At 32.6% G+C, this 13,742-nt stretch overlaps 1 protein-coding gene across 2 annotated transcripts in view; it reads left to right on the top strand.

Moving 5' to 3' along the window:
* Window positions 1–13,742, top strand: part of LOC149805910 (protocadherin Fat 4-like) — a 274,413-nt gene that overhangs the window by 107,730 nt on the left and 152,941 nt on the right. For both annotated transcript variants that reach the window (XM_089950674.1, XM_089950675.1), the window contains exons 25-26: window positions 7,589–7,768; window positions 8,446–8,583. In XM_089950674.1, coding sequence (XP_089806800.1) covers window positions 7,589–7,768; window positions 8,446–8,583 — 318 coding nt within the window. The remainder of the gene's footprint in view (window positions 1–7,588; window positions 7,769–8,445; window positions 8,584–13,742) is intronic.

The raw sequence follows: 13,742 nt of genomic DNA, 5'->3' as shown, positions 1-13,742 counted from the left end.
AGGAATTAAAAAAAGATGACGCAGTCTAAGGTTACCAGGAACTCCCCATCAATACGGACGCGGCCTGAGACTTCCAGGAACACTTCGTTGATCCATCCAATGTCAAATTTTGATTTACTTGATGCTGCTAAGCGATTAAATATCAAATATTTCAGAGGTGTTTTTATGCGCTATCAATTACCAGACCAACCAAACAATGTTGAAACAGGTATAATTAATCTCGATAATAGTTCTGGTCCTGGTACTCAATGGGTGGCATACGTGATTGATCCATGTGGAATTATTTATTTATTCGTATGGGTTGGCTCCACTGAAAGAAATTTTCAATTACGTAAATACAGTAACAAAAACTCTGGTATTCAACATTACCAACACAAACAATAACCGATCTGCCAATATTCGGCCATGAAGGAATTGCTGTACTCGACGCTATAACAAAACCAACATTACCACCTCATAAAGTAATGCACGAGTATACAAGTACCCGTTAATTGGTTTAAACAGATATTAAAGTATAATGGTAGATATTTACGGAAGATCTTCTACCAGTGTTATCACTGGAGGCAAGAAAAAAAATCGATCTGTCGAATTACGTGACTAAAGATGAACTTGCCGATATTATGAACCTACATGGAGTTAACCGAGATGAAGTTATTTTTCAGGATAAATACGGTGTTTTAAAGATGAGTAATATCAAATGGAATGACATAGTTCGTAGAGTTCTCGGTGCTACTACAGATAATACTCCAATATTTACCAATGACGGAAAAATTAGGGACTCAAATATATCAATCACAACTATTAGAAATAAAATGCAAAAAGTGTTGCTAATCGTTTGCAATCTACCAGTGATATCATGACAAGTGAACTCAGCATAAATGGAAATAAGATAGTTGTTTTAAGAGATCCAAAATCTTATCAAGATACCGCAACAAAAAAATATGTAGACAATAACTATAATACAGTAGATACTAAATTAGCCATGCTGCAAGCTGAGTATGACGTTCATGTAAATGTTTTCAAATCTTCGCAGTAATTTTAGAACAATTAATGAAATTGCAGAGGAATTCTTTGGAAGTCCATTGACTGTTGATGTAAAACTCGTTGATATTAACAAAAAACTCAGCGATATTAAAACAGTTATGTCAGACATTGAAATGATTAATAAACGATTAGGTGTTATCAGAGATCCTAAATCATTTTCAGAGCTAATTACGATAGCGCAGAGTAATATCGATGAAAAAAACTAGAAGATATTATAAGTGGAATTCCTGATATCCTTAAAAAAAATTGATCTGATTAAAATTTCCCACAAGCAGATTATCAATGTGGTATATATAGTAGCTTCTGACCAAGAATTCAAAATGGTCATCACTCAATAAAACCATTAAACATCATGCTGAGGTTACTTGTATATACAGGCTCTCAGTACTTGGTGTTGTGACATTTATAATATCTACCACAATTTCACAGCATTATCCACTGTCTCCATTAGGTGGATCTCCTGGATTTATGTTAGTAATGTTAGATCCAAACGATGAGGAAACATTTTCTGTGGAACCCGACGACAAAAAACTCGACTTGATTTATTATTGGTGCTTTGAATTAGTAGCTAAATTCCCACCTAATTAAAATATAATGAGCCTTCCAATCAACGTTCAGAATCTTAGGTATAATCAAGCACGTGAATAGGAAACAAAATTAATAAATATCGTTGACAAGTATACGGTAAAAGTGAATAAATATCACAGACGTGTGGTTATTATTGATGTAACTGTTTATTCAGTGTCTGCTGTTATTGCTGGAACAGGTGTATTATTGTCAACGATAACAATGACGGTGCCAGCAGATATAACAGTTTGTGTATCAGCTGCAATAACGATTGTTGGTCTTCTTAATAACATTGCAAAAATAATATGTACATGCACAAATACAGAATTGCTTGATTATATAATAAAATTACACGCATCAACACTAGCATATTCCAAATTATCCTCGTTATTTTCAACAAGTCTTAGTGATGGGAAAATATCAGATTTTGAGTTCATGGAGATGACTAAAATTTACAAGGAAGTAAGGACTTTGATAGAATCCACGCCTGATTTAGAAAATCGGGATTTAAATACAAATGTCAACTCCGAACGAATTACTGCAACAGATTGTAAATAATACAACTCCGTCAAAAATTACGATGATATCGATAAGCTCAACCAATCCAGAATTTAGTGTTAACTTTCCAACTGCAATTCACACGAATGAAATAGTGCTAGCACAAGTACGAGTATATCATAGTTGGCCAAATATTAAATTAAAATGATTCTGTGAATTATAGGCGAATAATTCGCTTGTATTTGCAAATAAAAATCTTCCCAATGGAACCCCCGATTGGCAAGTTGTCAGCGTACCTACAGGTAATTATCAAATCGAACTCATCAGTGATGAATTTCAGCGCAGAATCAAATCTACAACTGAAAGAGAATCCAAGATAGCTATAACAGTTCACGAATTGACATTGTCATCCGCGATTTAAATAAATTCACTCGATTACATTGTAGATACATGTATATATCAATCATTGATTAGAAGCGTTTTAGGATGGCCTGAAATTCTACCTGAATATCAAGGACCACCAGAACTATCCGTAGATGAATTCCTTACACGGAGAGGAAAATACAAAACACTCCAAAATATCATAATGGATATCCATGGAGTCAGCAGGTAGATGATGTGGTTGAAATTGATGGTAAGAAATACCCCACAGCACCATCTTCATTTTTGTTGTTAATAGAAATATTTCCAATAATATTGTTTACAAGATTGCTTTTAGAACACTGGCCGACAGAATTAAAACTGAACATAAAGCTATGTTCACAGTGTTAGTGCAGTTATTTCACATTTATGTTCTGGAGTAGCCTAATAACGATTCAAAAATAAAATCATTGCATAATACAACATTTAAATAGTATTGTATCGGACCTTCAGTTTGTTAACCAACGTATTGTTACGATAATAAATAATAGTACTTATAGGAGAATTTTTTATAGAAAGTATTAGGCAACTATATATTAATCATTATAAAATAACTGAAGAAGAATTACCCAATTTTACACTACCAGGCTTTGAAACTGACGAACTAAAAAAAAAATCACTTAACGATCTTGTTAATGAATATTTTCCCCAAATACTCGAGTCATAGAAAATAATAGCCTCAGCAGTATCTCTTCTCAGATATAACAATGATCCGTAAAGTGGCGGCAGACATATTTCACCAGGAATTGTAAATATAACATTAACAACCGCAGTTAATCTTGTATGTGATGCAATTGATGGCAGCTATCAAATCGATCTTGAAAATTCTAGTCAGGCTCAACGGGGATATATTTTATATAAGTTTACACCTCCAGTACCTCCTGGATAGTTAGTTGTACAAGAACCGATTAATCCGGTTTATCTACTATGTCATAATCCATACTTAATTGATTTAAAAAATGAAAATTTGAATATTAATCTCTACATAAAATCTTAACGATTTTTGATCATGAAGAGTGTTTTACAATTAATTATTTAATCAATAAGTATTATATAATGTACCAGCATGTAAGAGTTTTTATACACGACAAAGACGTACTTGAAAACGCCATCAGAACAATAATGACACCGCCCCAAATCGGAGCAGAACAATTTCATGTCAATAGAATTATTGATGAATATGACAATTCATTTTTTTTATTGACACAGGAACAATTAAATGAAATGCAGCAAGAACATATTATTATGATTACGTGTAATAGAGAACAGGTTATGAATTCTGCAGATTCTTGTATTGAATTTGATCAACTTAGAAAATACTATTTCCTTAGATTTATGACAATTTCATAGGATAAAAAACATACAAAGTCCAGAATTTGTTTTTACTGATTCTCTTAGGCACAATCACTACTTTCACTACTACAGTCACTGACAGCACTTTCATTTTCACGATGTGACATAATCTTTTTTAATTGTCTAACACATGTTTATAATCTTTTTCCTTTCATATTCGTGAGACAATTCTGATCTAACTCTTTTGATCCCGTGTGAAAGCGACATGAATTTATCAACTTTGAATCCTCCACTGCAGTCAAAGATTGAAACATAGCATGCTGAATTGGCTTAATTAATCTGATTTCTGCGGATAGTGTATATTTATTGTCAAATTGTTGTTGTTGTATTGATTCAAAATCACAAATTATTTTTTCACGATCTAGTTTATCAGATATTTTTATATCGTCATATTTTAATTTTTTTAATTTCAGAAATAATGGCATTAATATTTTCGTAGTTCATTATATATATATATATATATATATATATATATATATATATATATATATATATATATATATATATATATATATATATATATATATATATATATATATATATTATACTTTTTTGACAAAAAATAAATATTTATTTATATTTTTATAAATATTTTTAACAACAATAAATAAATGTTTTTATTTATTTATTAATATTTATTTATAAATAGTTTTTAATAACAAAAAGTAAATATTTATTATATTTATTTATTTATATTTATTTATTTATAAAAAATTAACAACAAAAAATATTTATTTATTTATATTCATTTATAAACATTTTTAACAACAAAAATTAAATATTTATTTATTTATAAATATTTTTAACAACGAAAATTAATATTTATTTATTTATATTTATTTACTTATAAATAGGTTTTAACAACAAAAAATAAATATTTATTTATTTATATTTGTTTATAAATATTTTTTAACAACAAAATATAAATATTTATTTATTTAATTAGTTATATTTATTTATTTATAAATATTTTTCAGAACAAAAATTAAATATGTATTTATTTATAAAGGTTTTTTAACAACAGAAAATAAACTGTAGCATGATGACCGGTGTTCATTCATGGGATCCCTTCATTGGCCTGTATGCCTTCCAAAGGGTCCTTTTGTTAGATCTTTCTTATGGTCTTCTCAGCACCCCACGAGGCTTTTCTTTTTTGGCCAACATTCTTTCTGAATGTTTTTGTGTGGGGTACCCTTCAGTGAGATTAAGAGCTCACATCATGCTACAATTTATTTTTGGAGGCTCCACAAATTCTTTCATAGACATACCCCCAGCGAATCTTCAAAATGAAACATAATTTTAGAATATTTAGAAGGTTGTCTATGCCTTTCAATTTCATGCACACACACCCAATTTCAAACTCCAGGGAGAGTGCAAAATGCACTCACCACATTGTTTGATGAATTAATAGTAATTTTGGTCATATACGCAAAACATTAACGGGTTTGCATTAACAGGTTTCATGGCAGTTGTTCAAGTAATTTTATTATTTAATGTGGTTATCACACTTGGTAATCTTGCAATCCATTTGTGGGATCTTATATCTTTCTTAATTATTTCCTTTGCATATTGGTATCCAAACAATCTCTCAGCAAGTGTTCAATTAAATCATTCAACAATTGCCTGATCACGATGAATTGCGGTATGTCCATGTCTGATTTTGACATTGTGTTGCTTCATCAACGATGATACTATACCAAGAAATTCCTTGCCAGGATCAACTGGTAATAGTTGTGGCCAATCCAAGGGTCCTTGTTGATAAATTCATTCAAGTGCAGATGAAACTTCAGCTGCTGTTTTAGTTGATAACAGCTCTGCTTCCATATATCTACTTGCAACATCAACAACAGTCAACACTTATTTGTATCTTAATTGATGTCTTCCAATTTTAATAGTATCATGTGGTAAAATAAAATATCTGCTTGATGAACCTCATTAGGAGTGCTGACATCAAAATGTGCATACTTAATTTGTTTAGGTGGTGGTGAGTAAATTTGCCATATTGCCTGTTGTGCTAACCATTTTTGCAGCAACAGAAAATGTAACATTTGCTGCATCAGTGAGTTTACTAACATCTGCTCTACCCTTGCAATATCCTCTTGGGCTATAATAAATTGATTCCATTATTTCAATAATTGGTTGATTAATTACCATCTTTGAATAATAATTTACCTTTCATCGCAGATCTTGCCAACCAGTTAGCTAATGATTCTTTGAAAGATTTCGTTTTAATTTAATTTATTGCATGAAATAATTTTACGGATGCAATTGGTCACTGTTGTAAATCTTTACTTTTATAAGCTACATCATGAGCGTGACATGCTCGATCAATCTTGTTTATTGGATACTCTCCAGGTCTTGGTTGATCTTGTTCATCAAGTCGGATACCAAGTCAGGTTCCAGGACTGCAATAATTATATCTTGGAAAATGTTTTTCTCCTGGGTATTTAGTCCATGGAGTTCATGGTAATTTTCCTAATGAAGTAGCGATATCATCACCAGACACTTTGTTGTCATGACTGTGTCAAGGAGATAAATTTATATTTATTTGGACCTCATCACACACACTTGCCTGTAAGTGCATGCTTGCTATTTTTTATTATTGCTACATCAAACACAATATAAATCCATATTATTTATTGCATCATAACATGGATGTAATTGATTTCTCAGTGACACGAGCGTGTGAGCCAGTAAAACATCATCCAACATTACAAAATTATGTCAAAATGATAATAATTGGTCCATCTGGGTCTGGTAAAACATAATTACTGCTTAATCTAATAATGAGATGGCTCAAATGGGATAAGTTGTGTTTGGTAGTTCCATCTGTTGATGATCAATGATGCTATGATGTGCTTAAAGATTTTAATAAAAACGCAAGGTTGTTAAATGAAGACAGCGATGATATCGTTAATTTTATAACTGATATTGATGAAGCACCATCGGTAGACGACCTTGATGGATTTATTAATAATCTTGTAGTATACGGCAACATAATGCTGGACAAACAAACAAATCCAGCTTGGATATTTTCTCTAGGTAGGCATAAAAACATTGAAGTTATATATGTTACCCAGTGATACACACAAATACCAAAAGTGATCAGAGATAATTTTAATATTTTAGTTGTGTTTAGTGGAGTTGATACACATACTCTGCGAAACTGTCATCAGACCTGGTGCAGTGGAGACATGGACACAAGGATTAAGTTCAAAAAATTCTTTTCTAAAGCACAATCTGCTCCACATGGATTAATAACAATAAATTTACACGATCCCCAATCATGGTATCGTATAGGTCTTGATAAAATCTTTGGTTGAGAGTCTGATAATTATAGCAGCAGAGAGGGTGAACGACTTTGATGAAATGTCCTGCAGTAAATGAAAATGTGCATACTTTTTATAAAACACTAACAACAAAAATAAAGTAACAAAATAAACTAATCCAATTAGAGAAACTCTTGGTATGTTAGAGGCTTCGGTTTGGCGTTATTGACTTTTTATTTTCATTTTCATAGGAAGCTTTATTTTTCAAAAATGATGTTCCAGCAAAAGGTCTGTTCACCCTCTCTCCTGTTCACAGGTTAATAAATTTCAACTGCAGAATTGCAATAACATAGATGACATTTGTTTCAGATGCAAGATTTACTAACAGCATTATCATATTGCTGTTTTTACAATATGTATTTTCTGTTATATTCTAGATTATTGTTCGTGCCAGTGATAGAGGTACACCTGTGCTAAGTAGCCAGGCTATGTTTACAGTGATTGCCTTGAGGAATACTGCTCCATTGCTTGTTTCAAATTCAATCGTAATCAACATAAACCACACCATAGCACCAACAACATTTGTCACCAGTATTCAGGCAGTAGATAATGATCCAGTAAGTGTACAGGGCACGGTTTTATTATATAGTTCCCTCTGCATTAAAAAGTAATTGTGGAAGATTGTATAATTTAATGAATGTCTATAGATGTAATTGTCAATAGAAATTAAAGGATTAGTTTATTTTTAGAACTATGAGATATATACAGCTTTATTTGTATCGAGAAAAATTGAAGGAGTTTTTATTTGTGAAAGATTGAGTGTTTAATCTGCAATTAAGCTCTCTAAAATATTTATTATTTTCAATTGTTTTTGATCAACTTGTTGCTAAACTTTGCACTACTAATACAACAGGTGGTCAAGATAATGGTGTAAGCTCAACTTATTAAAATGTTCCTATGTGGTACGTAATTTGGGAAATTAATTTTCTTTCTCTTCAGTCTTGATACAGGTAGCTTTTCATTATGCGAGAGCATGGAGGAAAACAACTAGAAATGAAATACCTGTTGGCTTCATTGTCTCTAATGATTAATTAGAAGTGTGTTCCCCACCCACTTACCTTTTTTCTATTGACATCCTCTGATGTATTTTCAACATTAATAGGAAGCATTATGGTATTATAAAAGGAAGGATATAATTTTATTTAGTTTTAGTGTTAAACTTAAAAATAACTGTATTTTGTCATAATATTTTTGTGTTGTTTAACAATTTATCGGAGGCTGTATAATATTTCAGGGAGACTATGGAAGACTGAATTACCAGCTTCTTGGAGACAGCATAGCCAGTCGCTATTTCCAACTTAATGCAGCTGGAAATGGTGTCAACATCATCACACTTGACCAGTTGACTAAGGATACAGCAAGGACTTACTATGTGAGTATGCCTTTTTCTTTAATTTATTGTCTCTGACTAGGTTTGAACTGTGTAAGGAGCCATATTATAAAGTATCTTGATTTGTGTGGTGAGATCATTTGTTTGGTTTACTTTCAACTGCACAAGCAGCTCACAATGGTTACATAAATGGTAGGCCATTGGTCTTTTGTTTTGCCAATACTATTTATTCTCTGAAAAACACTGTTTAAATTTTGGAACCTTTAAAGCAGACTATTTGTGGTACTTCACAGTGCTGTACATTCTTGCTCTGGCAGACATCTACATATGTGTATCTTATGTAATTGTAGAGAGTATTAGATAATACAATGTAATTTATGTTACATGTACTATATACATGACATTCATTTAAACTCTCATATTATTAGTAGATGGAACAAATTACTATTTAATTGTGTCATTTAATTTCATTCTTAACAATGCATGGCGCAGTTAATAGTTGTAGATGTATCTGTATACTTGTAGGTATGATATATATGTTCTTTTATGTTTACAATGTTTTAATTTATATCTATATTTTATTTTAGAGGTATGGACTTTGTAGTCTGAAATAAAGAATTCTTATCATATCTTATATACACTTTTTTACATTCTTAGGGACCGTCCATAAATGACGTCACGCACCTGGGGGGGAGGGGGGTCACACATTTGTGATGATGTGTGACGAGGGGAAGGAATTTGTTTAAAAAATATGTGACGAGTGGAGGAGGGTAAAAAATCTGCCAAAATTGCGTGACATCATTTATGGATGTCCCCTTGCTCTTGTACAGACTTGATTATTTGTATTTTAATGGAATTATACATAGACAAAACTACATATGTATTTTGTTCTGAGTGGGTAAAAATAACAAGTTTGATAGGGCGAATGAATGTCAAGGCTATCAAGATGAAACATATGTTCCTACTTCATATCAGAAGAGTTTTTTCCCCCAACTTGGACAAAACAAGATGGCTGCCTTGTATGGATGGTTTTAACACAGCTCCACTCAATATTCAATGAATTTGGTGTAAAAACTGGTGTTAGATATGCTAATACCTATTGCCATAATTTATACTGTGGATTTATGACAATTATTAAGTTAGTGTAAGTGAAATTTAATGTGCATGTTTTCATTTATTCAAGTGAAGTTTGGAAAACCTGTTCAAAATAAAAGAATTTTAGGTTATCCAAGATGGCTACCAAAGTGGATTAACTTGAAATTGAACTACATCTACTATATCTGAACTTCAATTGATGCCATCTCAAACACATTATGCAAGTTTCTTTCAAAAGTTTATGGATATGTGCTAGTCATATATAAGGATTTCATATTATACTTTCTATCACTGTTATGAACAAGCTAACATATTTAAATACCAGCCTTATAGGTTCCTTACTCAGCACACTTAGCTCAACCTTTTCTGCATCATTCTCAGGCTTTAGTATGTCTGATATGCCTGAAGATCAGAGCCACATAGATAATTCCATGCAAGAAAGTCATGTTCAGAGTGAAAATGAAAACCATGTTACAGATGATGATTTGGAGTTATGATCCTGAGGGTCAAACATAATACATACAGTGTCACTGTGCATATAGATCCACAAAAAGTTTGAGTTTGTAAAACAGATATTGGATTCAGAACCTTGCATGACTTCATGCAGTTCAAGTGTTCAAAAGGGTACTATTTACAGAATACAAGAGAAAACCACTGTGACAGCCTACATTGTATAAAACAACAGCATATCTTGCACATACAGGGAATGAACTGCTTCACATAGTTAGATGATACTATCTGTAAATGGTAGACAGGATGAGAATACCTATGCAAAAGGCAGTTATGTGCTGACATCTACACCAGTAACTAGATGTAGTACCAAACATGAAAACAGCTCCTAAAGTCTTTGACCTAGATGACTCAGGCAGTAAAATTAACACCCCTCCAGAGTGTCAGGCAATCACACACTCTATAAATCATGACCATTACAGTGATGGCTTAAACCATAATGGTTTCTCCATGTGTGTACAGCAGAAAAAAATTAGGAGCTTGGAGGCCCAAATTGAAGAATTAAAACTACAGTTACATGCTATTAAGTCAGCACAGGGAAGGATTAATGAGCAAGTAACCTCATGTGAAACAGCAATTCAGACAGACTCCTAAATAAAAGCAATGTCAAATGCTGAGACACAGACAATCCCAATGCCAGCCAAAAGAAAATCTAAAATGACCATGCAAGTAACAACTGATACCCAAAGTAATCCTGCAAAGCAAACAACAGTACGCCCGTCTCAGTCATGTGTCACACCTGCTATCAGCAATAAGTGTACACCCACGTCCCTCAGCTCAGACAAGTCTGTTGCCTTCACCAACAACTGCATTTCTCAGTGCTGAGACAAATGTGTCAACATCAGTTTGATTAGATCAGACAATTGAGACACCAATTTCAGCACCCCTTCCTCCAAGAGATGTGTCTGAAATAAATACCACCAGAGTCCAACACATGAAATCACATGCCAGAAAAGATAGGACTCTAATGATTGGCTCCTCAGTATTGAAAAGTATAATACCAAGGAGACTTCTTAAAACAAATGTACAGACTCTAAGAGGTGCAAAAATCAACAACATCATGGACAGAATAATGAATACTGACCTAATCAAATACAACCAAATTATTATTTTAGTAGGTGGAAATGATGCCAGTGAGGGAAGGTCACTAAATCAAATCAGAACAGATTTTGAAAGTTTACTGTATGCTGCTAGGTATTGCAGCCCAAATGCATGTAAAATAATGATATCAGGACTACCTCCTCATGTGGACACCAGGGTGAAAGAAATCAATGATCTGATAATTGCCCTATGTGAAGACTTCAACATACAGTACATTCCGCAATTCACATCTTTCTTTCTTCAGAACCAGGATGTCAACCTAAGCCTATACCACAGAGACAAAATTCATTTAACTAGAAAAGGAACCTCTCAACTACTAACAAATATTAACATGTATGCCCCCATTTTCAGGCACTATAATGAAGAGTACTGTCTCTACTGTGGAGAAACTGGGCATTTGACACAGGTATGCCATCATGGCAAATAGACTGAGCGATTCAGATGCCATATATTTGGACACAAAGACTATGTCAATCAATGTATACTATGAAGCTGACAAAGAGGAGAATGCCAGTGCTTCATTAACAAAAAATCTAAATGTACCTAGCGAGACTCTTGAATCTAACTATTCAATGGACACTATTGTAAATGCAAAAGTTAATGGATTTTCAGGGTCTGTATGTGACTTAGAAGATTCTAATATATATGAACATTTAAATATGGAAATAAGATGTCAGAATGATAAAATTAGTATAGAGACAATCTCAGTGAGTACCCCATTGCATGATGACATACATATAATTTGATATAAAACTAAATACAAAAGGTTTTAACATAGGTCACTTAAATGTACAAGGTAAAGTGGGAAAAATAGACTAGATTAAGTTAATGTTGTCTTCCAATTAAAATAATTTACATGTTTTAGGGTTTTAGGACTCACTGAAACTAAATTAAATGCTAACCACAATCATAATCTATTTCATTGTTAAGGCTACAATAAACCATTACACAGGGACAGAGTGACAGTGGGGGAGGTCTTGTTGTATACATTAAGGAAGATGTAAATGCAGAAAGGTGACTTGACTTGGAGTCACATGAAATTGAGAGTATCTGGGTGGAAATTTTTCAAAATAATGCAAAATCATTCCAGTTTAGTTCATGTATAGGCCACCTTCCTCCAAAACAATTTGGAATGATAACTTTTTGTAACAAATGGAAAATGTTCTGGCACAGGAGAAAGAAACATATATACTTGGGGATATAAATAAGGACCTTCTCCATACTCAAATAAGGAAAAACTGGATGGAATTTATTGAATCATTAGGCCTAGACCAGCTGGTAAATGAGCCCACAAGAGTAACAGAAAAATCAAGCACTCTTATTGATCACATTTATACCAACCTACCAGACAATGTGGCTTGTGTTAATGTACCAAATGTTGGCCTTAGTGACCAATATCCTACTTTTTTGACAAGAAAAGTTAAATGCAAGAAAAATAAGATAAATATGCACAAAACGATAACTTACAGATCGTTCAAAATAATATAAAATTCCATGGAATATGATCCAAAATTTGGATGACATAGATGAAGCTCTGAGGGTGTGGACTGACATATTTATGAATGTAGTCTCCAAGTATGCACCACTGAAAGTACATCAAGTAAAGAATGAAATCCAACCTAATTTACTTCTTACTGAAATCCTAGATGCTATGAAAACACGAGACCAATTCAATGCTATGGGAAACCATGCACATTATAAAGTATGGAGAAATAAAATAACAAGTATGATTAAAAAAGCAATAAAAAACCTGTTATCAATCAGTGCTTGAAAACACAAAGAGCAACACAAAATCCATTTGGAAAGTCTTCAATGAACTAGTCTCACTGGAGGAACACACAAAGATCAGACAAATAAAATTCACTCACTTCTGGTAAATGACACCATAGTTACTGATGATACTGACATTGCAAATATTTTCAGTGATTTTTTCATCAACATTACCACAAAATTAAAAGAACCAGTGATAGCAAACAACTTTAATGAACTGAAAAAGTTCTCCAGCAGCAAATTTCTAAAGTTTCCACAAGTATCAAAAAACTTTGTTAAAAATGACTCAGTGAAGTTCATACCAAGACAGATAAAAGACTGGATCAGATTGGTCCACAACTTAATAAATCTTATGCCTCTGCTATGTTAGATAGCATAACATTTATCATCAGTTTAAGTATTGCAACCTCATCTGTCCCCAAAATATGGAAAACTGCAAAGGTAACTCCTGTTCACAAATCTGGTTCTAAAGGATAATGCTGATAACTACTGATCAATCTCAGTACTACCAAACTTCTCAAAATTGATTGAAAAACATGTACATGACTCATGTCATATTTAACCAAGCACATGCTGTTACACCCTAATCAATCAGGCATTAGACAGAAACATTCATGTGAAACTGCTTTGATCTTGGCCCTAACTGATAAATGGGTTCAAGCACTTGATCAAGGTAGAAAAATAAGATCTGTATTTGTAGATTTCAGGAAAGCTTTAGACATGGC

The sequence above is a fragment of the Sinohyriopsis cumingii genome, chromosome 2, assembly GCF_028554795.1.
Source record: "Sinohyriopsis cumingii isolate HCF-2022 chromosome 2, ASM2855479v2, whole genome shotgun sequence".
Classification (NCBI taxonomy): Eukaryota; Metazoa; Mollusca; class Bivalvia; order Unionida; family Unionidae; genus Sinohyriopsis; species Sinohyriopsis cumingii.
The sequence above is the reverse complement of the archived record's forward strand: the minus strand, read 5'-3'. Positions and strand labels throughout refer to the sequence as shown.